The 24,786-nt window shown below is 37.2% G+C and overlaps 1 protein-coding gene and 1 long non-coding RNA gene across 2 annotated transcripts in view; both read left to right on the top strand.

The window, feature by feature from the left end:
- Positions 1–1,473: 1,473 nt before the first annotated feature.
- On the top strand, positions 1,474–5,999 carry LOC147571281 (uncharacterized). The gene is made up of 2 exons (XR_015247533.1): positions 1,474–1,797; positions 5,945–5,999. It is a non-coding gene; the product is annotated as an uncharacterized LOC147571281 (long non-coding RNA).
- A 1,024-nt stretch (positions 6,000–7,023) lies between these two features.
- Positions 7,024–24,786, top strand: part of LOC147571280 (uncharacterized) — a 41,352-nt gene continuing 23,589 nt past the window's right edge. The window contains exons 1-3 of the mRNA XM_086696452.1: positions 7,024–7,084; positions 8,138–8,242; positions 17,343–17,396. Of these exons, the coding sequence (XP_086552578.1) occupies positions 7,024–7,084; positions 8,138–8,242; positions 17,343–17,396 (220 nt within the window). The remainder of the gene's footprint in view (positions 7,085–8,137; positions 8,243–17,342; positions 17,397–24,786) is intronic.

Genomic DNA, 24,786 nt, shown 5'->3' with positions numbered 1-24,786 from the left:
AGTATGAATGATTTCACTCATGTAATTATGTATCTTCACATACTGATAGATAATATGTAGGTATATTCTAGGTTGTTAACATGAATCATCTAGGGACTTGTGGCTGCACCATAGACTGAGAAGGAAGAAGCAGAAAAAGGCACTTAAACAAAAACAAAGACCGAAAAAGTACAGCCATTGTGATATGGTTCAATTTATACACTTATGTATGCAAATAATTTTTTTAAAAAAATGAATGGTACGTTTTCACCTTAAAAGGATGCTATCTAATGGTAGAACATCAGTAACTGTAAGCTGAGTGTTTATGGGGATTCATTGTTTCCATTCTACTTTTGTATATATTTAAAATTCTTTACAATAAAAACATTTCAAGAGAAGATTTTTAAGAAGGAATTCCATTAATTTTTAGTTGGAAATCAGTTGCTGCTTTATTCACAACCTGCCATCAGGGCTAAGAAGTACCTTTTGTAGTTGTGGTTCTATAGATGGGGAATTGTAAAAGTTATACTGGGTGCTAACCAGGTGAGAGAACAGAAAAGGACATTAGAGAGCTGAAAAGGAATTAAAAAAAAGCACCAAGATTACAAGATTCACATGCTTAAGTGTCAATAACTGAATAGAGTGGATACATTGGTGGCTATTTCATTTTTAAAAATTTGAAAGTAAATTGGAAATTTTCTAGAGAAAATTACAAATCCTCCTTACATTAAATAATGACTTGCTGCCTTGGTGAATCTCCACATCACTTACTTGTGTATGACCTGATTTATGTTTCCACGTAGCTAAAGGAAAAGTCTACAAGCATAGGTTACTGGATGGTTTGAAGTCTCTTAGTGGTAAGTGAGAAGCATAATACCAAGCCAGATGATTCTAAGAGACACATTATACTGTCTCCTAGATATCCAATTGTGAACTTCACTAACCTCCTTAAATACTGATATCATTCCTAGCTTCTGATATAGACCTGTGAGCAAATTATCTCCATATAGAAATTTAAATAAATTTTACATAAGAGAAAATAAAGTCTGTGTCAGAACAGTAAAATTAAAGGGAAAATATTTGGGGAATTTGGTTAGGCGTTGAGACAATAAAATAAACAAAAATGAGCCCACTTATTAGTGAGAAGATAAAATAATGTTTTTCATTACTATGAATTATTAAATACTAATGCAGGCCCTTTTAAAGCTTATGCTTTGTAAACCTGTCCCCATGATCCCACTAAAGAAAGAGGTTCTTTTTAAAGAGCTATTATCTATTATTATCTATTATTGACCCGCTTTGTACTATAGACACTTGATGTTCCTGCTGAAAATGACGTTAGTATATGTCAACAATTTGATGTATTTGCTAAAACAAGTCAACTGTCATGCTATATATGAGCCTATTTAAGTTATTTAAATCCAAAAACTATACAGCATGCTAATTGACTATAATAATGCATCTTGGACAATTAGTTCAAGATTTCAGTTTTTGGTTTTTTTTTTCTGCAGACGGAACTTTCTAAGAACTAAAATCCCCCAAACAAAAATTTTAGAAAAAGATCCCTTGCCTGCAAAAGAAAAATATTTCTGACAGGGGACACCCTTTATATTTCCACCTACACTACAGCCATGTGGGCCCATAGGTTATTTAAATATATAAACTGTATTTTTCTTTCCTTTGGCTATTTCTTGACCATTTTGCTTTTCTAAGGAGGGATTGTTAATGCCAATAAACTTGATTCAGTTTTGAAAACCATGGGATGGAAACTCACAGAAGACGAAATTAAGGATCTCAAATGCAACCTGCCCACTGATGGTAAGCATTGAAAATATTTTTAAGTTCTTTGGGAAAAATCTTACCATGATGATTAGATTCCCAGCTCATTGTTCTTTATGGATCTTGGTTATGGGATTGAAGAAGTTCTACCTTTTTCCATTCTTCTTCTTCTCACATCTGAAGAAGGCATTGAAGAATAACCCCTTCTTGGGGGCTGGGGCAACTTTCTTAGCGTACTTCCTATTTGTAGAGGGCAGGAACCCCACTTTAAGTCATGAACAGAGTACCTTTTAGTTTAAGTTTTATACTAAAATAGGGTTGACTTTTTATCTGATTGATTACAACTTGCTTAATGTGCCAATAGTTACATCTACAATTCTTTTTGAGATGTGCTTCTCATTAGATTTAATTGTAGACCCCTTGAGTTTTATCAGACTTCCCTGGGGAGAAGCACAACCTAAGATGCTTGTTCCTGAATTATTTTTTTCAAATTTGGAGGATTTACTAGGCACCATGTTAATCAAATCAGAGGTTTCAACAAAAGGAATGATGATCACACTCTTCATATTGCCTTTGCCAGAAGACTTAGTTTTGAATGCCCTTGGTCACTAAAAGAAATTCCAGGTGTTATCTTCTATTTGTAGAAGATGAGAACTAGTTCATTTTTTGTGCCATGTCGCACCCTGAATCTCTGGATTCTCTCTGTTCTCCTTTATCCTTGCTTGCTAGCCAGCCAGTTGTTTTCTGGGTTCATTTCTTTTTGTAGTAACTTGTCCGTTGCTGCCAATATCAACCAGATACTCTAGTAACACTGTATTTCCTAGCTTCTTCTTTTTTTTTAAGTTTATTTATTTATTTTTGAGAGAAAGAGAGAGAGGGAGTGGAGGAGGGATGCAGAGAGGGGGAGAGAAAGAGAGAATCCCAAGCAGGCTTCAGCATGGAGCCCGATGTGGGGCTCGAACCCACAAACTGTGAGATCATGACCTGAGCCAAAACCAAGAATTGGAGGCTTACATGACTGAGTTACTCAGGCGCCCCACACAGCTTCTTCTTTTAAAGTACAAGCATATTCAGTACATTTTCTGCCTTCTAAGTTGTTGAAATTGCTAAACTCACCAACACCATTGCAAGGCATGGGTTCATTCCAGCCTCCAGTAACAATTTCTTCACCAAACACTTCCAGCACCAGAGCCAATGCCACATAGTTTTGGTGTTTTTGCTACTACTTTTGTTGTTGCTAAGACAGCAACACACTTGTGGTTCCAGTTCCTTTTTTTTTAAGTTTCTTTATTTTGAGAGAGACAGAGATGGCCTAAGCAGGGGAGGGGCAGAGTAAGAGGGAGAGAGAGAGAGAGAGACAGAGAAACCCAAGGAGGCTCCTCAGTGTCAGTGCAGAGCCCAACACTGTGCTTGAACTCATGAACGGTGAGATCATGACCTGAGCTGAAACCAAGAGTCAGACGCTCAACCGACTGAGCCACCCAGGCGCCCTGTGGTTCCAGTTCCTATTATCAGCTAGCTATGCTGCAGTAGCAACAAACAACCCCCAAATCTCAGTGGCAACAGAGTTTTTTTGCATGACACTCAATATTAGACACTGCCCATAGGTTGGCTGTCCATCTGTTCTCTACTATAGGACATAGGATGCAAGAACAGTCCCTGTCTGGACAGTGTCACTTTTGTAACAGGAAAAAGAGAGATGATGGAGCCATGTGATAGTTCTTAAAGTTTCTACTCAGAAGACACTCAAATATTTCATTTGACAAAGCAAATTGCACGATATCATTGGGAACAGAAGTACAATCCTCCCATAAGACAGACTTGATACAGAGGGGAAGAGAATATTTGAACAAACAAGATATATTCTCTTAAAACAATATATCTGAAAATGCAAGGAAAAGCAATTTATACCCATTTTGATGCATTTTAAAATTGATTCCATAATTACAGAACATCTAGTCAATTTAATATATGGAGCCATCAAAAGAACCAGTCAGCTCTATTCTTATATACAAATATATGCATAGAGTATCTCTAAAAAAGATAAACAAAAAATGTCAATGTTTGTTCCTTAGAAGGAAGAGAATTCTGACAATGGAGATGTTTATAAAGGAGACATATTTTTCACTGTATTCTTATTGGTAACATTTGAGTTATGTAATTTATGCTTATGCTGCCTAGTAAGAATAAATTGATTTAGAAACATATTATGCGAAAAGCATGATTCACAAAAGGAAAAAATTGATAAATTGTACTTCATTAAAATTAAAAGCTTTTATTCTGGAAAGCTGTGTGGAGATGGTGGAAGACAACCTACCGTCTGGGAGAAAATATTTGCAAATGATACATCTGACAAAGCAGCAGCATCTATGGCATTTAAAGAACACGCAAAACTCAGCAATATAGGGGCATCTGGTGGTTCAGTCAGTTGAGCGTCTGACTTTGGCTGAGCCTCGTCTTGGGCTCTATGCTGACCACTCAGAGCCCGGAGCCTGCTTCAGATTCTGTGTCTTCCTCTCTGCCCCTCCCCCTCTCGTGCTCTGTCTTTCTCTCTCTCTCTCTCTCTCAAAAATAAACATTAAAAGGGGTTTTTTTTTTTTTGATTTGAGAAAACCTCAGCAATATAAAATACAAACAAACCAATAAGAAGATGGGGAAAATATATGAAACTATATGAATGAAAATACATTGCACCAAAGAGGATATACAGGTATCAGATAAACACATGAAGAGATGCTTGACGTCATTAGGTATTAAGGAAGTGCCATTTGAAACTGCAGTGAGATATCATTGCATACCTATCAGAATAGCTAAAATAAAAAATAATGACAACACCAAATGTTGATGAGGATGCTTGAGAAACCGGACCACTCATACTTGGTAGTGGGAATGTAATGATACAATCACTATAGACAAAGTACCAGTTTCTTACAAAACTAAGCATAGAGCTACCGTAGCAATTACACCTTTGAAACTTAGGTTCGCACAAAATCTGTACATGAACGTAAGAGCCAAAAACTGGCATCAGCCCAAGTCTCCTTCAACAGGTAAATGGCTAAACAAACTTGTGGTACATACATATTATGGAATACTATTATTCATCAGTAAAAGTACACTATCTGATTCATGCAACATCTTGGACAAATTTCCAGATAGTTATCCAGAGCTAAAAAAGCCAACCTCAGAGCTTACATACTGTAAGATCTTTACATATCATTTTTGAAATAACAAAATTTTAGAAATGGAGGACAGATTAGAGCTTGCCTGGATTTAGAGATAGGGGATTGGTGGAGGCAGAAGGAGGTGGATGTGGTTATAATAGGGTCCTTGTGGGACTGGAACTGTTCAGTATCTTGACTGTGGCAGTGCATACGTGAACCTACACAGGTAGTAAAATTGTCTGGAATTTAATAATACAAAGACATACACATGAGTACAAGTAACACTAAGGAAATCTAAATAACATCGGTGGATTGTATCAATGCCAGTATTCTGTTTTTGGTATTATTCTATGGCTTTGTAAGTCTTATCATTAAGGGAAGCTGGACAAAAATGTACAAGGCATCTCTCTCTATTTTTTCCTACTAACTTCATATGCATCTACAATTACCCAAATAAAATTTTCAAAAAAAATATTAAATTGGAAATAAAATCTGTTAGTCTATCAGTGTGATAACTGCCCCCCCCCCAATTGCTAATATAAAGGATTTGTCTTCAAAGTGCTTAATAATTTATCTTGTAATCCAAATGGAGGAAATAAATCTTTCTGGGTCTGTTAAAACACCAGGGAATATTGAATGAGAACACATTACCTGAGAAAATCACTGCTGAAACCCAAGTTTAAACATTTTTGAATAGCATGTACCAAACATAAACCCATTGTCATGGCCTGATAGAAATAAGAAAGTTCTTCAAAGTCTGAGAGCTAAAAAGTAGACCCTGGACAGTAAGTGGCTTTTGACTCTTATCCCTTGACTATTGTAGGTTTGATTTTTTTATAGAAGAATTAAGTCATAGTTGTATTGTTGATGTTATATTTTTCATATTTAACCTCTTTACACTCATTCTCAAGAAGTGGGTAAAAGTAGAGAATATTATTAGTACGGAAGTGTTGCTGGAATATTTTCCTCTCCTATTATTTGTGTGTTTCACTGTCTCTTTTTATTATTTGCATTTCTTCTTACAGTATATGGGAGAACTACAATGAAAAAGTTGTGTAGTGGATTAAAAGCTTTTACAGGTCAGTGGGAAGTTATATAAAACCAAGATCTGCAGACTTTATGTAGTAGTATAGTTTTAAATAATATTTTTTACCATTCTATTGCTGATTTGTAAATTGTAGCTTTCAACCTTTTCTAATGGAACATTTGCTCCTAATGTCCCACGGTTTACCTTTATATATAGTAATTAAAAGCCTATAACTTACTAATAACTTCTGAACTTTCTGGAGTTTTTATACTAATAATACTTACTTCAACATTATTAATAGATTCCCAAATCAGAGTATATCAAGCAACAGCAAAATAAAGCTTTTTTTTTTTTCCATTCTTGGAACTGGAAAGAATTATGCTGAGTGAAATAAGTCAGAGGAGGACAGGTATCATATGTTTTCACTCATGTGTGGATCTTGAGAAACTGAACAGAAGATGATGGGGGGAGGGAAGGGAAGAATATAGTTACAAACAGAGAGAGAGGGAGGCAAACCACAAGAGACTCTTAAATACAGAGAGCAAACTAAGGGTGGATGAAGGGGTGGGGGAGAGGGGAAAGTGGGTGATGGGCATTGAGGAGGGCACTTGCTGGGATGAGCACTGGGTGTTGTACGTAAGCCAATTTGACAATAGATTATATTCATTTAAAAAAGTTTATTTATTGTCAGTATCAAGAGCAAATAACATATTTCAGAAAAAAATTAAAATATATAGTATTCTCTGGTAAGATGGATAAATGAATTGATGTTGATATTTCATTAATCAGACAGTTATTTAGGTAAAATCTATTCTCTTCTACTTTGACTTCTTGTCAGATTAAGAAAACATACTTTTCAGTATTTTTAAGCAAATTTGATATATGACCCTTCTCAATTCTGTATGGATGTATATATCTTATTATATCTTTGAACTTGCTCAAGTTAGGAAGAAACATGCTTAACACTATTAAATTATTACTTGAAATAATTATTCTATAAAATTCTTGAATGATCACGTTTCATATTTTCAAAGGAAAAATATTAATGTGCAACATCTATCAGATTTTGTGAGGAACATGGGTATTGAGCTAACAGATAAAGAACAAAAGAGGCTGCTAAAGAAGCTTCCAGTTGATGGTAAGCCATAAAGATACTTTAGTAGCCTTCTAGAATACTTAGCTTTATGGTACCATGGGAGAAGTTTTAAAAGTTCTCTTTAGGGGCGCCTGGGTGGCTCAGTCAGTTGAACGTCCAACTCTTGATTTTGGCTCAGGTCATGATCTCACAGTTCGTGAGACTGAGCCCTGCGCAGGGCTCTGTGCTGGCAGCATGGAGCCTGCTTGAGATTCTTTCTCTCTTTCTCCCTAGCTCTCTCTGCCCATCTCCCACTCACTCTCTCTCTCTCTAAATATATAAACTTAATTTTTTTTAAATTTCTCTTCTAGCATTTAAAATATATATATATTTAAAGTAATTAGAAAAGGCAGATTTTAAGTTATATCTATCAATCTATATATCTCTCTCTCTATATATAACCCAGGCCACCAGGGGCAAAATAAATGCTGTCATGTCATGCCCTCTGGCCAATGACAAAACTATTAGAAAAAAAAATGAAGGAATGTGATTAGGGGAGAGAATTTTAGAAGAATTGGACAAGAGAAATCAAAGGATAAAGAAACCAGCATAGAGAGACTGTCAACTGTTCTGTCAGGGGTTTAGAATGGCATAATTGTCACTATTGTATCCCGTCTCATTTTTTTGTTGTTATTCGAGGATGAATAAGAACATATTTACTCAGTAAATGAAAACTCTCCCTGAAATTCTGAAGTATATGTATTATGTTTCTGAGCATCTATATAATGCTTTGTCTGACATAGACACAAACAAATTCAATTAGTTGTCTTTAGCTTAAGTTGCAAAATCCCTTCATAAATTATTTCTTGTCCATAGTTTCATCAAGGCAAAGCTTAAGGCTCTTTAACACGATGTTAAAATAGAGTTTGGTACTCATGTTTCAAAGCAATATTAATAGTACTGAAAAGGATTCTATTTTTCCTTATTCCTAGTTTTTTCATATTAATAGTAAAAACATTTTCAATATAATAGTAACAGAGCACTGATAGATTTCTAGTATTTAATGTTCTTTCATATTTTAGTATTTTTTGTCATTCCTTATGTCTCTTTCCTGAGGAGGGAAGGTTGAAAGAAGTAAAGTCAATACTGTTCTAGAAAACATGGGAATCGTGCTCACAGGAGAGGAGCTTCAAAGTCTAACAGATAACCTACCAGTTAACGGTAAGCACTGTGGTTATTTCTCTGCGTTTCTGCAGAGCTTTGCCTGTGAATGTGCATATGAGAATTTTTGAAATTAGGATTATTTGATGCTGAAAGGAAATGTATCTTAGAGTAGAACCCATTCTAAAGTAAAAAGAAATCCTGCCTCATTTTTAAAATTTAAAGTTATCAACATGTTTTCATACAGAAAGCAGAGAAGCCAGAATGCTTATCTGAGGAATAGTCAGAATGTAGAATAAAACTTCTACGGATTAAATTTAAAAGTGATCATACGCTGGCTAACGCTTCATTTCTTAGTTCTTCCAATCTGAACCATTTGCTTTTTTGTCTTATGTGTTCTCCCTGAGTGATTTTATGAACCCCTACTTTTAACCATCTGTTTGAACCATCAGTTATGTTCTTTCCAGTCTTCTCCCCAGTCTTCAAACTATTTTATTCTAAATCTTCTGAGACATTTCTATTCAGTCCACCCCAAATAGCTGTTCAAGGATAAAATTTGTAATCTAATATATTCCATATCTTTTTAAACTGATCATCCTTTTTTCTGCTTCACTGACCCTGCCAGAAATCTCTACCCACTTAATTACTTGCTGCTGCCTATTTAAACTCCTAAATATTTTTAAAATCCATTCCTACTCTTTAGCTCTGTATCACTACCCTTCTTTCTATTTCTTTTTATCTCTTCTTAGACTGCTAGATAACTCTCTCTCTGCCTATAATTTTGTTACTTTTAAATCCACTCTACACACAGTGGGCAGAATGATCCATTTCTATGTAAACCTGATCATAAAACTAGTTGGGGTTTTTTTCTCCCCATCTTATCTTCCCCTCTTCTACTTTTCTGTACCTTCTTTCAAAACGTTGAAATAACTCAAGGCTCTGATGGGTTCTCTAAGTGATCTTACCTACTTTTTGAGCTCTGAATTCTATCTGTATGGTAATGAATCACTGATAGCTATTCCTAACCTAAAACACTCCTTGGATCTCTATTTGGTTTATTCACTACCTATTTGCAATCTCCACTTGGATAGCTCAAATAACTTGTAACTTAACTTGTCTTAGTCTGAGCTCTTGATTTTTCTACTAAAACTCATCCCTTCCCAGTATCATTACAAGGCATCACCACTGGAGTTTGTCTTGTGATGTCTTTGTCTAGCTTTCGTATTAAGGTAGCACTAGCCTCATAGAATGAATTGGTGTTTTTTCCCACTTCTGTTTTCTGAAATAATTTATGTAGGACTGATATTATTTCTTTAATTATTTGTAATAATTTACCAAAGAAGCCATCTGGACATAGTCCCTTCTCTCTGAGAAAATTTCCAATGCTAAATTTTCTTGTGTGTTGCAACACTATTCAGATTTTCTGTTTCTTTTTTATTCCATTTTGGCAGCTTGTGTCCATTTTGGAATCTATTTCATGTAAGTTGTTTAATTTCTGGCATAAAGTTGTTCACAGTATTCCCTCTTTAGCCTTTAAATTACTGTTAAGTTCAATGGGTTAATCCTTTCTTTCATTACTAATTGTAGTCATCTGTGTCCTCTCTCTTTTTTTCTTGGCTAGTCAATTTTGATGATGTTTTCGAAGACTAAATGTTTGGTTGCATTGAGTTTCTCTGTCATTGTTCTCATATCCTCTCTAATCTTCATTATTTTCTTCCTTCTGCTTGTCTTTGGTTTGGCTTGCTCTTACTTTCCTAGATGAAGATAAAGACTTAATTATGGATTTGAGATCTCTCTTCTTCTCTAACATAGTTATTTAAGGCTATAAATTTTACTTTAAGCGCCACCTTCACTGTGTCTCATGTATTTAATTTTTATTCAGATAAAAATACATTCTAATTTCTCTTGTAATTTCTTCTTTGACTCATGGATTACTTTGAAATGTGTTGTTTGATTTCAAAATATTTGAATGTCTCGGATTTCCTTTGGTTGTTCATTTCTAATTTAACTCTGTTGTGGTCAGCGAGCATACTTTGCATGATTTCAGTCCTTTGAATTTTATTAACACTTGTTTTACGATTTAGCATACAAGATAATCAGATGCTCTTTGGAGTCTCCAAAAACTTCTAACAGTGTAAAGGGATTCTGTGACCAAAATATTTGTTTTAGAGCCTTTTTTTTTTTTTTTTTTTCCTGATAATTCTAACACTTGAGTCATCCAAGGATTGGCATGTGTTGATTGCCTTTTCACTTGATAATTGATCTCATTTTCCTAACTTTTTGTATGTTAAATAATTCTGAATTGTATCCTCAACCTTGTCAACTATTTTGTTGTGTAGACTCTGGGTCCTTTTAAAATTCATTGGAGAATGCTGGTGGGTTTTGTTTTAGCAGGTAATCAACTCTGAGATTCAGAACACAAATTCCATCTCCCATTTCTCTGGATGGTTCCAGTCTCAGTTCATTCTACAAAGCTCTGTTTTACTGCTATGGGTCTGTCTGCATGTGCCACTTGGGTTAGTCTGAGACTTGGGCCCTGGTTTAAATATTAATTCAGTTCTCAAAGCCATTGCAAGAATGCTTTCTTTGTATCTGTCTCATGCATGCACAACTCAAAAGTGAGCCCAAGACTTTTACAGATTCATACACAGAATTAGGGGATCCCTTTCTCCATTGTTCTCTCCTCTCTGGAATTACCCCATATTTTCCAGCCTGAAGGGGCCTCTTTTCCAGGTTTCCCTGGTCAAAGAGATGGAGTTTTTAATCAGTCTTAGCTTCCTGCTCTGCCTTGCAGTTCTGTGATTGGGGCCCCACCCTCAGGACAAAGCCATTAGGGAAAAGAGAAAACCAAAACAGAAGGCTCACCCCCGTTGCCAGTCACTTCTGCAAGTTTTGGTTCTCTTCTATAGTCTAGTGTTGTTGCTTTTTGTGTTTTCTTTAGACTTTTAGTCTAATCATCAGGAAAAATAGATTGTAGAGAGCTGATACGGCCATGGCAGAATCAGAATCAGCCTCATATTTCATTATTTAAAAAATATATATTCTTTAAAATTAAAAAAATTAAAAAATATATATATGTAAATAATACTTTCACATTTTAGCATGTGAATCAGGATGCATCTTATAATTGTTACCAATCACATAGTAGAGTTATTACATTCTTGTCATTGAGTCTGCATTTGTGAATTTGGTTTTAGCCTGTCACTGTGGCACATTACCACTTTCAGTTGTGTATTGTTGGTACCCCATGCGTTGAGTTTAATTGCTGTTTAAAAACTTCTCCAAAAAAATTGCGCTGTCATTAAGAATTGAAGGGAAAGTTGTGTATACAGGAAAAGCATGGGAACAGTGGCAAAGTATAAATTTATGATTAGTGAAGAAAACATCTCACCATTGGAGGAAAGACCACAATTCTGTTTTTCAAAATTTTATTGCAAAGCTACAACAAAATGCTTTTTGGACCTAAGAAAGAAAGAAACCCACAAGTAGAAAATCTATACTACCTGTTGTTAATGATGCATACACAAAAGAATTGCCTATGATACACCATACAGTGTAAGTGAAGGCAAAAGAAACTGCCAAATCCCTCACAAAGGTAAAATAAAGTTCCAAGCAATGAGGATGGACATCAGACATCAACTTGTCAAAATTTCTTGTTAACTTTAATTGCACCAAAAAGAATGAAATAGGAATAAATTTAACCAAAGAGGGAAAAAAAATCTGTGCTCTGAAAACTATAACACATTGGTGAAAGAATTTGAAGATGACACAACAAACAAATAGAAAGATATTCCATGCGTAGGGATTGGAAGAACAAATATTGTTAAAATGTCCATACTATCCAAAGCAACCTACAATTCAGTGCAATTTACCAAAAGCGCGTTCTACAAAACTAGAAAAAATAATCCTAAAATTTGTTTGGAACTGCAAAAGACCCCCAATAGCCAAAGTAATCTTGAGAAAGAAAAACAAAGTTGGAGATGTCACAATTCCATATTTCAAGATCTACTTCAAAGCCATACTAATCAAAACAGTATGGTGCTGGCATAAAAACAGACACAGGGATCAAAGGAACAGAATAGAGAGCCCGGAAATAACCCCGTGATGATATGGTCAATTAGTCTATGACAAAAGAGGCAAGAATATACAATAGAGAATAGACAGTTTCTTCAACAAATGGTATTGTTGGACCATTTGTCCGGAAAACTAGACAGCTACATATAAAATAATGAAACTGGACCACTCTTTAATACCATACACAAAAATAAATTCAAAATGTATTAAAAACCTAACTGTGAGACGTGAAACCATAAAAGTCCTAGAAGAGAACACAAGCAGTAATCTCTTTGATATCAGCTGTAGCAACATTTTTCTAGATATGTCTTCTAACACAAGGGAAACAAAAGCAAAAGTAAACTATTGGGACTACCTCAAAATAAAAGCCTTTTTTGCACGGTGGTGGAAACTATCAACAAAACAAAAAGGCAACCTACTGAATGGGAGAAGATATTTGCAAATGATATATCCAATAAGGGGTTAATATCCAAAAAATATGAAGAACTTATACAACTCAACACCAAAAAAAAAAAAAAAAAAAAAAATCTGATTTTTAAAATGAGCATAGGATCTGAATAGATACTTTTCCAAAGAAGTCATACAGATGGCCAAAAGACACATGAAAAGATGCTCAGTATCACTCATTATCAGAGAAGTGCAAATAAAAACCACAATGAGATATCAACTCAGACCTGTCAGACTGGCTAAAATCAAAACAATGAGAATAATAAGTGTTGGTGAGGATAACAATTGTTGGTGAGGATGTAGAGGAAAAGAACTCTTGTGCACTACTGATGGGAATGTAAATTGGTACAGCCACTATGGAAAACAGTATGGAGGTTCCTCAAGAAATTAAAACTAGAAATACCATATAATCCAATAATTCCACTACTGAGTATTTACCCAAAGAAAACAAAAATACTAATTCAAAAAGATAGATGCACTCTATGTTTATTGCAGCATTATTTATAATAGCCACAATATGGAAGCATCCTAAGTGCCTATCAATAGATGAATGGACAAAGAAGACACACACACACTGGAATATTACTCAGCCATATTCGTCAAGAAAGATGAAATCTTGCCATTTGGGACAACACAGATGGACCTAGAGGGTATTATGCTAAGTGAAGTAAGTCAGAGAAAGACAAATATATCAATTCACTCACACGTAGAATCTAAAAAAAAGTCAATAAACGAACAAAAAACCAATCAGACCTGTAAATACAGAGAACAAACTGATTGCCGGAGGGGTGGGGATGTGAGTATTAGCAAAATGGATGCAGAGGAGTAGGAGATACAGGCTTCCAGTAATGGAATGAATAAGTCATGGGAATAAAAGACACCGTATAAGGAATATAATCAATGATATTGTAATAGCGTTGTATGGTGACAGACGGTAGCTAGACCTGTGGTGCTGTGGCATCACGTATAAAAACCTATCAGATGACTGCGTTGTACACCTAAAACCAATGTAGCCTTATGTGTCAACTACTCTCAAGAAACATTTTTAATTTCTTGTTTGCTTTCAATAAAAAACTCTAATGGAGCCCTCATCTAAGAAATGCTGTGTCACCAGTGCTGTTGATAGCACACTGGACAATATTTTGGAGACAAAAGCAGACACCAGTGATTCTGAGTTGAAGAGCTGAACAGCAATTTAAAAGAATTAGATTCTAAATATGAAATTATAGTAATTGCAAGTGTATCTCACATATTTTTATGTTTGCATAAGCATGACATTTTAATTTTTTTTAATTTTTAAATTTTTTTTAATGTTTCTTATTTATTTTTGAGAGAGAGAGAGAGAGAGAGAGAGAGAGAGAGACTACAAGCAGGGAAGGGGCAGAGAGAGAGGGAGACACAGAATCTGAAGCAGGCTCCAGGCTCTGAGCTGTCAGCATAGAGCCCGAGGTGGGGGGCTTGACCTCACAGACTGCGAGATCTTGACCTGAGCCGAAGTCGGACGCTCAACCAACTGAGCCACCCAGGCGCCCCTGCATAAGAGTGATATTTTAAAAATCGGCTTAACTCTAAACATCATTCAATGATATAAAATAAATTTTCTAAATTATAGGGAAAAAAAAGGAAGTTAGCCTATTTCCAGGCCTAGATGATTTTCATGTTCTTCTTACAGTTTGTAATCTATCTTTTACAATAGGACATATGTATATTTAAAATACTTTGCTTAAAGGCAACAATCTCTTTGACCTCAGCCACAGCAATTTTTGCTCGACACCTCTCCAAAGGCAAGGAAATTAAAAGCAAAAATGAACTATTGGGACCTCATCAAGATAAAAAGCTCCTGCACTACAAAGGAAACAATCAACAAAACTAAAAGGCAACCGATGGAACGGAACGGGAGAAGATATTTGCAAATGACATACCGGATAAAGGGCTAGTATCCAAAATCTATAAAGAACTCGCAAACTCCACACCTGAAAAACAAATAATCCAGTGAAGAAATGGGCAGAAGACATGAATAGACACTTTTCCAAAGAAGACATCCAGATGGCCAATGGACACATGAAACGATGCTCGATATCACTCATCATCAGGGAAATACAAATCAAAGCCACACTCACGCTGGGATACCACGTCACACCAAGTGATCAGAGTGGTCAGAGTGGCTAAAATGAACAAATCAGGTGATTATAGATGCTGGCCAGGCTGTGAAGAAATGGGAACCCTCTTGCAGTGTTGGTGGGAATGCAAACTGGTAGAGCCGCTCTGGAAAACAGTGTGGAGGTTCCTCAGAAAACTAAAAATAGAACTATCCTATGACCCCCTGCTAGGAATTTCCCCAAGGGATACAGGAGTGCTGATGCATAGGGGCTCATGTACCCCAATATTTACAGCAGCACTTTCAACAATAGCCAAATTATGGAAAGAGCCAAAATGTCCATCAACTGATGAATGGATAGAGCAAATATGGTTTATATATACAATGGAATACTACTTGGCAATGAGAAAGAATAAAATCATGCCATTTGCAGCAACGTGGATGGAACCGGAAGGTATTATGCTAAGTGAAATAAGTAAGAGAAAGACAGATATCATATGTTTTTACTCATGTGGATCTTGAGAAACTTCACAGAAGACCATGGGAGATGGGAAGGGGAAAAAAAAGAAATAGTTACAGAGAGGGAGGGAGGCAAACCACAAGAGATACTTAAATACAGAGAACAAACTGAGGGTTGATGGAGGGTGGGGGAGAGGGGAAAGAGGGTGATGGGCATTGAGGAGGGCACTTGTTGGGATGAGTATTGAGTGTTGTATGTAAGCCAATTTGACAGTAAATTATATTAAAAAATATATATCAATAAATAAAATACTTGGCTCGACAATAATAGATACTAATCTCCTAATTTAACTTGTTATTTATGGAAAAGGAAAATTCCTATGTGGTGTATATGGGAAAATTTCAGGCAATTTGATCAGAGTCTTCCATAAAAGTACACTATCTCTGAATTTTGTTTACTCAGCATAACCAGTTTTTCCGAACTCTGAAGTCCTTGAAAGTAGAAAGTGTACTTTAATTATCTTTGTGCCCTTAAGACCTAGCACATTTCAAATATTAGATACGTAATTTGAGGGAAATGGTTCTTCTCTCACAACTTTGCACATCTCCACCTAGGCCACATAAATACATCTTGACCACAATCTTACCATAGTCTTTCTTGAAAGCGTCACAGTTCCTCCTGGAACAAGGGGAAGTAGACAGCCTTGTGAAGAGCTGCCACCAAGCAGTGTCTCCATCTGTTTCCCTATCTACAGGAGACGGTCACAAGGTCATTTCTCATTCATCTCCTTAGTTTCAGTTGAACACAACTTTCCGCCTCTCTCCCTTAGGATAGAGCTGCAGATTTCTGTATAAGTCTATAAAACTTGTTGGGTACCATTTGAGTGAGCTTCCCAGCAGCAGAACGACTCATCGCATGTCCCACCCGTCCACTGTCCAGCTGGTTCCGTGTTGTATTCTGGGACTAAAGTGGCAGAGATCCAACACCATGCTGATCTTACTTCTTGGGTATAAGTAATAAACTATCTTAATCCATTTGGGCTCATTGTCTCATTACCATCAAAATCTGTGGAGATGTGACGAGCCAACCTAGCAGTTTCAGTGGCAATCTTTTGTGATCCTGTTAAATACCATACCTCTTCTTAGGAACTCTTCTTAGGAACTTCTTGACCACTTGTCAGTAACTAATGTATGATGACTAAGTAAAGAGTGGAAAATAAGAAAAAAAAGGGAAATTTGCCTATGATGAGATGAATGAAGTTTTTTAACAATTGCTTCAAAAATACACCAGTCATATGTCACTGGCCATTCCATGATTATCATAGTAATTGAAAAGACTTTTCAAAAAAAATTATATTGGGAATATATGAAAGATTACTTCATTTTTCCTTTTATCATACAATGATAGGTAGGCTTTATGGATATACCATAATTGAGCAGGGTCATAGAACATGGCCAACATCAATAATAGTTTCTTCCAGGTTTATAAAGTAGGGTGAATCTAAACAATTCAGGAGTATAAATTGCCTCTGAGTGGACTCTATCTTCTAGGGCAGGGTCAGCAATGTTTCTATAAAGGTCAAATAATAAATACTTCAGGCTTTGTGGTTGATGTGATCTCTGTCCTACTTCTCAGTAATGTTGTTGTAGTACAAAAGCAGCTGTAAACAATGTGTAAACAAATTAGTGTGGCTGTGTTCCAATAAAATGTTATTTATGGACACTAAAATTTTAAATTTGTGTAAGTTTTATGTGTCACAAATAATATCCTTTTGGGTTTTACAATCATTTGAAAATGTAAAAATGATTCTTAGCTCATGGGCCATATAAAGCTAGGTGGTGAACAAATAAAAAGATACGTGGCAGTGGGCTGGATTTGGCCAATGGACGATAGTTGGCTCACCTCTGATAGGGAATAGGGCACGTCTTCTATCCTAGAATTTCTGAAGAACTGGATTTATAAGTTGAGGATTGACATAGAGCACAATGAAAAGAAGTGGACTTTCACAATATAAGGTTTTCATACTCTGTTTTTCTGAGTCTGCATCATTTTATTATTTTTATCTTTACCTTTTTTTATAGATAATGGGAAGGTTGATCTTGATAAATTGATGGATGGAGTGAAAACTCTTACAGGTGAGAAGTTAATATAAATCTAAGAATATAAGTTTTACTCAAAATTATATTTCAAAGACTTTTATTTCTTTGCTTTTTCTACCATTTTATCCTTCATTTGATAGATCGTTTTTTATCTAATTTCTTAGAGTTACACTTTTAAATCTCTGCATGTTAGTAATAAAATTTAAATTCTGGGGTGCCTGGGTGGCTCAGTTGGTTAAGCAGCTGACTTTTGATTTTGACTCGGGTCATGGTCTGAGGTTCATGATATCAAGCGCCACATGGGGCTCTGCCCTGAAAACATGGAGCCTGCTTGGGATTTCTGTCCCTCTCTTTATCTCTGCCCCTCACTCACTCATTCTCTCTCTCTCTCTGTCTCTCTTTCTCTTTCAAAATAATAAATAAAAATAAATAATTTCAATTGTGTGTCTTGGTAGCAAATTCTTTTTTTTTTTTAATTTGACATTAATATATGACACCTCTTCTATGTGGGGGAAAAATATTCTGTATTAAATCAGTGAATAGTAGAGTTAGGACGGAGAGGAAGATGGCGGCGTAGGAGGACGCTGGGCTCACCGCATCCTGCTGATCACTTAGATTCCACCTACACCTGCCTAAATAACCCAGAAAACCCCCAGAAGACTAGCAGAACGGAGTCTCCAGAGCCAAGCGCAGACGAGAGGCCCACGGAAGAGGGTAGGAAGGGCGGAGAGGCCGTGCGTGCTACAGACTGGCGGGAGGGAGTCGGGGCGGAGGGGCAGCCCGCCAGCCAAGCAGAGCCCCCGAGTCTGGCTTGCAGAAGCGGAGGGGCCGGACGGAGTGTGTTCCGACAGCAAGCGGGACTTGACATCTGGAAGGTTATAAGCTAACAGCTCTGCTCCGAGAACAGGAGGGCTGGAGGACAATGGGAGGGAGAGTTGCTGAGCCCCGGGACAACACAGCTCAGTTTGGCGGGGAAGAAAGGCGCTCGCCAGCGCCATCTCCCTCGCCCACCCCCCAGCCAAAATCCCAAAGGGAACCAGTTCCTGCCAGGGAACTCGCTTGCGCCACGCAAACACCCAACGCTGTGCTTCTGCGGACCCACACCTCCGGCGGCGCGCCTGACTCCCTCCAGCTGCTGCAGGGCCCCTCCCAAAGCGGATCACAGAAGGAGAAGTGAGCTGAGCCTGCCCCTCCCGCCCCCCATGCACCTTGCCTATCTACCCCAGCTAATACGCCAGATCCCCAGCACCACAAGCCAGGCAGTGTGCAAGTAGCCCAGAGAGGCCACACCACCCCACAGTGAATCCCGCCCCTAGGAGAGGGGAAGAGAAGGCACACACCAGTCTGACTGTGGCCCCAGCGGTGGGCTGGGGGCAGACATCAGGTCTGACTGCGGCCCCACCCACCAACGCGAGTTATTCAAGACAGCACAGGGGAAGTGCCCTGCAGTTCCGCACCACTCCAGAAAGTATCCAAAATGACCAAACGGAAGAATTCCCCTCAAAAGAATCTCCAGGAAATAACGACAGCTAACGAAATGATCAAAAAGGATTTAAACAATGTAACAGAAAGTGAATTAACAGTAATAGTCATAAAATTAATCACTGGGCTTGAAAACAGTATAGAGGACAGCAGAGAATCTATTGCTACAGAGATCAAGGGACTAAGGAATAGTCAGGAGGAGCTAAAAAATGCGATAAACGAGCTGCAAAATGAAATGACCACGCTTCAGATTGAAGAGGCAGAGGGGAGAATAGGTGAACTAGAAGATAAAATTATGGAAAAAGAAGAAGCTGAGAAAAAGAGAGATAAAAAAATCCAGGAGTATGAGGGGAAAATTAGAGAACTAAGTGATGCACTAAAAAGAAATAATCTACGCATAATTGGTATTCCAGAGGAGGAAGAGAGAGGGAAAGGTGCTGAAGGGGTACTTGAAGAAATCATAGCTGAGAACTTCCCTGATCTGGGGAAGGAAAAAGGCATAGAAATCCAAGAGGCACAGAGAACTCCCTTCAGACGTAGCTTGAATCGATCTTCTGCACGACATATCATCGTGAAACTGGCAAAATACAAGGATAAAGAGAAAATTCTGAAAGCAGCGAGGGATAAACGTGCTCTAACATATAGAGGGAGACCTATAAGACTCATGACCGATCTCTCTTCTGAAACGTGGCAGGCCAGAAAGGAATGGCAGGAGATCTTCAATGTGATGAACAGGAAAAATATGCAGCTGAGAATCCTTTATCCAGCAAGTCTGTCATTTAGAATAGAAGGAGAGATAAAGGTTTTCCCAAACAAACAAAACCTGAAGGAATTCGTCACCACTAAACCAGCCCTACAAGAGATCCTAAGGGGGACCCTGTGAGACAAAGTACCAGAGACATCGCTACAAGCATGAAACCTACAGACATCACAATGACTCTAAACCCGTATCTTTCTATAATAACACTGAATGTAAATGGACTAAATGCGCCAACCAAAAGACATAGGGTATCAGAATGGATAAAAAAAACACAAGACCCATCTATTTGCTGTCTACAAGAGACTCATTTTAGACCTGAGGACACCTTTAGATTGAGAGTGAGGGGATGGAGAACTATTTATCATGCTACTGGAAGTCAAAAGAAAGCTGGAGTAGCCATACTTATATCAGACAAACTAGACTTTAAATTAAAGGCTGTAACAAGAGATGAAGAAGGGCATTATATAATAATTACAGGGTCTATCCATCAGGAAGAGCTAACAATTATAAATGTCTATGCGCCGAATACAGGAGCCCCCAAATATATAAAACAATTACTCATAAACATAAGCAACCTTATTGATAAGAATGTGGTAATTGCAGGGGACTTTAACACTCCATTTACAGAAATGGATAGATCATCTAGACACACGGTCAATAAAGAAACAAGGGTCCTGAATGATACATTGGATCAGATGGACTTGACAGATATATTTGGAACTCTGCATCCCAAAGCAACAGAATATACTTTCTTCTCGAGTGCACATGGAACATTCTCCAAGGTAGATCACATACTGGGTCACAAAACAGCCCTTCATAAGTATACAAGAATTGAGATCATACCATGCATACTTTCAGACCACAATGCTATGAAGCTTGAAATCAACCGCAGGAAAAAGTCTGGAAAACCTCCGAAAGTATGGAGGTTAAAGAACACCCTACTAAAGAATGAATGGGTCAACCAGGCAATTAGAGAAGAAATTAAAAAATATATGGAAACAAGTGAAAATGAAAATACAACAATCCAAATGCTTTGGGATGCAGCGAAGGCAGTCCTGAGAGGAAAATACATTGCAATCCAGGCCTATCTCAAGAAACAAGAAAAATCCTAAATACAAAATCTAACGGCACACCTAAAGGAAATAGAAGCAGAACAGCAAAGGCAGCCTAAACCCAGCAGAAGAAGAGAAATAATAAAGATCAGAGCAGAAATAAACAGTATAGAATCTAAAAAAACTGTAGAGCAGATCAACGAAACCAAGAGTTGGTTTTTTGAAAAAATAAACAAAATCGATAAACCTCTAGCCAGGCTTCTCAAAAAGAAAAGGGAGATGACCCAAATAGATAAAATCATGAATGAAAATGGAATTATTACAACCAATCCCTCAGAGATACAAGCAATTATCAGGGAATACTATGAAAAATTATATGCCAACAAACTGGACAACCTAGAAGAAATGGACAAATTCCTAAACACCCACACGCTTCCAAAACTCATATATACCCTCATATCCCATTGTATATATACCCCACATTTTCTTTATGTATCCCTCCATCAATGGATGCTTAGGTTTCTTCCATGTCTTTGCTATTATAAATTATGCTATAATGGATGTGAAGATGTAGTTATCTCTTCAAGACAGTGATTTTGTTTACTTTGGATATATACCCAAATCATAATTTCTGGATCATATGTAGTTCCATTTTTAATTTTTTGAGGAACCTTCATACTCTTCACGTTGGCTGCACCAATTTACACTTTCACCAGCAGTGCACGAGGCTTCCCTTTCTCCCACATCCTTACCAGTACTTTCTATCTCTTGTCTTTTTGATGATAGCCATTCTAACAGGTGTGAGGTGATACGTCATTGTGGTTTTGATTTACATTTCCCTGATGATTAGCGAGGATGAGCCACCTTTTAATGGACCCGTTGGCCCTTTGAATATCTTCCTTGGAAAAATGTCTTTTCAGATATTTCACCCATTTTTAAATTGTGTTATTTGGTTTCTTTGTTATTGAGGTATATGAGTTCCTTATATAGTTTGGATATTAACCTCTTATAAGATACATGGTTTGTAAATATTTTCTTCCATTACATAGGCTGTCTTTTCATTTTGTTGATTCTTTTTTTATTATTATTATTCTCAAGTTAGTGAACATACAGTGTAGTCTTAGCTTCAAGAGTAGAACCCAGAGATTCATCTCTTACATATGACACCCAGTGCTCATCCTGAAAAGTGCCCTCCTTAGTGCCTGTCACCCATTTACCTCCCCTCCAAACCTCATCAACCTCAGTTTGTTCTCTGTATTTAAGGGTCTCTTATGGTTATTTTGCCATGCAGAGAAGCTTTTCAGTTTGATGTAGCCCTACTTATTTATTTTTTATATTGTTGCTTGTGCTTTGTAGGAGTCACATCCAAAAAATCATTGCCAAGAGCAACATCAAAGAGGTTTTTTCTCCGTTTCCCTTGGGAGTTTTATGTACGCTTTCAGGCCTTACATTTAATTCTTTAATTCATTTTGAGTTGATTTTTGTGAACAGTATAAGACAGGGGTCTAATCTCACTCTTTGTCATGTAAATATCCAATTTTCCTAACAACATTTAATGAAGACACTCTTTTCTCCATTGAGTATTCTAGGCTTGCTTGAATATTGTTGGCTTCTGTGTCAAATAGAAGTTGGCCATATATGTATGAGTTTGTATCTAAGCCCTTGATTCTCTTTCATTGGTCCAAGTGTGTGTTTTTATGCCAGTGCCATACTGTTTTGATTACTATAGCTTTATAATACAGTTTGAAGTAAAAAATTGTGATCCTCCAGCTTTACCCTTCTTTTGAGGATTGGTTTAGCTTTTGTGGTTCCAAATGAATTTTAGGATTATGTTTTATGTATGTGTAAAAAATGCCATTGGAATCTTAAGAATTACACTGAATCTATAGATGGCATTCCCTTAGTGTGGACATTTTAAGGTTAATAATTCTTCTAATCTATGAACACAGGATATCTTTCTATTTGTGTCTCTTCCAAATTTACTCCTAAGTACTTTATAGTTTGTGATGCTGTTGTAAGTGAGATTATTTTCTTCATTTCTTTTTCTGATAATTCATTGTTAGTATATAGAAACACCATTGATTTTTGTATGTTGATTTTGTATCCTGCATCTTTACTGAATTCATTCATTAAATTTAACAAGTTATTATTTTTTTTTGGTTGAGTCTTTAGGATTTTCTATACTTAAAATAATGTCATCTGCAAATAGACACACTTTTACTTCTTTCTTTCTTTCTTTCTTTCTTTCTTTCTTTCTTTCTTTCTTTCTTTCTTTCTTTCTGATTCTGGTGACTTTTATTTCTTTTCTTGCCTAATTGTTCTAGCTAACACTTCTAGTACTATACTGAATAGGAGTGGTAAGAGTGAGCACTTGTCTTATTTCTGATTATAGAGGAAAAGCTTTCAACCTTTCACTGTTAGAATATGATGTTAAGTATTGAGTATTGTCATACATGGCCTTTATTATGTTGAGATTCTTTCCTTCTATACCTAATTTAGTGACAGCTTTTATCATGAATGGATGTTGAATTTTGTCGTATGCTTTTTCTGCATCAATTGAGATGATCATGTGATTTTTATCTTTCATTCTATTAATGCAGTATGTCACATTTATGGATTTGCACATGGTGAAATATCTTTGCATCCTAGGGATGAATCCCACTTAATCATGCTATATGATCCTTTTAATGTGCTATTGAATTGGTTTGCTAGAATTTTGTTGAGAATTTTTGCATTTATATTCGTCAGGGACATTGGCCTATAGTTTTAATTTTTTTGTAGTATCTTTGTCTGGCTTTGGTATCAGGGTAAATGCTACCTTGTAAATGAGTTTGGCAGTGTTCCCTCCTCTTAAATTTTTTGGGAAGAATTTGAGAAGGATTGGTGTTAACTCTTCATTAAATGGTAAAAATTCAGCAATAAAACCATTTGTCCTGGACTTTTGGGGAAGAAGATTTTGATTATTGACTCAATATCCTTACTTGTTTTTGGTCTCTTCAGATTTTCTGTTTCTTCATGATTCAATCTCAGTAGGTTGTATGTTTCTAGGAATAATTTATCCGTTTCTTCTAGGTTGTCAATTTTGGGGTCTCTGCTCAGGCACCATTATAACCAGATCTGTAGGATGGACTATGCAACTTCCCAGGTGTTCTGGTTAGGCTTCTTGGTCAGATAAGGCTGGAAGCTATATTCATCCCTGGTCAGGGCTTTGAATTTCCTTCCCAGCCCAGTCTCTATATCATAGGCTCCTTTGCTGATAAGGCTTATTGGCTGGGTACCTGAGTCGGGCAGGAGTATCCATCAGTATCCCTGGCCAGATAGTGCCACTAGCTCAGTTCTGCAGAGAGACAGAGCCAATGAGTGGGCTCTTCACTCAGGCGCTGCTGTAAGAGGGGCTGTAGGGTAATCTACACAGTCTCTGGGATGGTCTCAATAGGTTTTCTGGTCAGGCAGGACAGAGGACTATCTATACTCAGCAATAGGCAGGAGCCATGAATTTGCTTCCTCATCTGGATGGGGTGATCGAAGAGGTTCCCAGGCCAGAAAGGCTTATTGGCTGGGGACCCAAATCAAGCAGAATGGTTCCCTGGCCAGAGGGACCACCATTTTGGCTCTGCAGATGGGCAAAACCACTGTGTCAGATATCTACTCAGGCACTGCTGCTAGGAGAAACAATCTGCCAAGATCCAAGTGCTGGTTAACGTAAGCCATGTTTCCCTTCTCCATCTCATTCTGATCTCAAATGGTTAAGACCCACGGATACCTCCCCCCCAATACCTATGGGACAGGACCCAGGTGGGCCTTCCAGGAAGCAACCCACAACTCTGGAGGAGCTGGATGTCTACCTTGGGCTCTCTTTTTCCCACCAGAGAAACCATAGCTCTGGGAAGCCCTCTCAGTGCAGCACTATACTAGCCTGGGAGAGGGCAGTGCAGTCAGAGCATAGCTGATTGTCTTACCCTTCTAATGTGGTCCTTCTCAGTCTCTGTGGTTTCAGGGAGATTCACAGCCTCACAACCATACCCTGGGATTTTCACAATGGTGTCTTGTCTGTGGATACTTGCAAGATGGTCTTTTTGTGAGGGGGACTGAAGTCAGGAAAAACTTATGTCACCATCTTGATGACATCACT

Source organism: Puma concolor, unplaced genomic scaffold (assembly GCF_028749965.1).
Source record: "Puma concolor isolate L17-30 unplaced genomic scaffold, mPumCon1.1.hap2 unalloc_scaffold_31, whole genome shotgun sequence".
NCBI classification, from domain to species: domain Eukaryota; kingdom Metazoa; phylum Chordata; class Mammalia; order Carnivora; family Felidae; genus Puma; species Puma concolor.
Note: the sequence above shows the minus strand (reverse complement) of the source record. Positions and strands in the feature narration are given on the sequence as shown.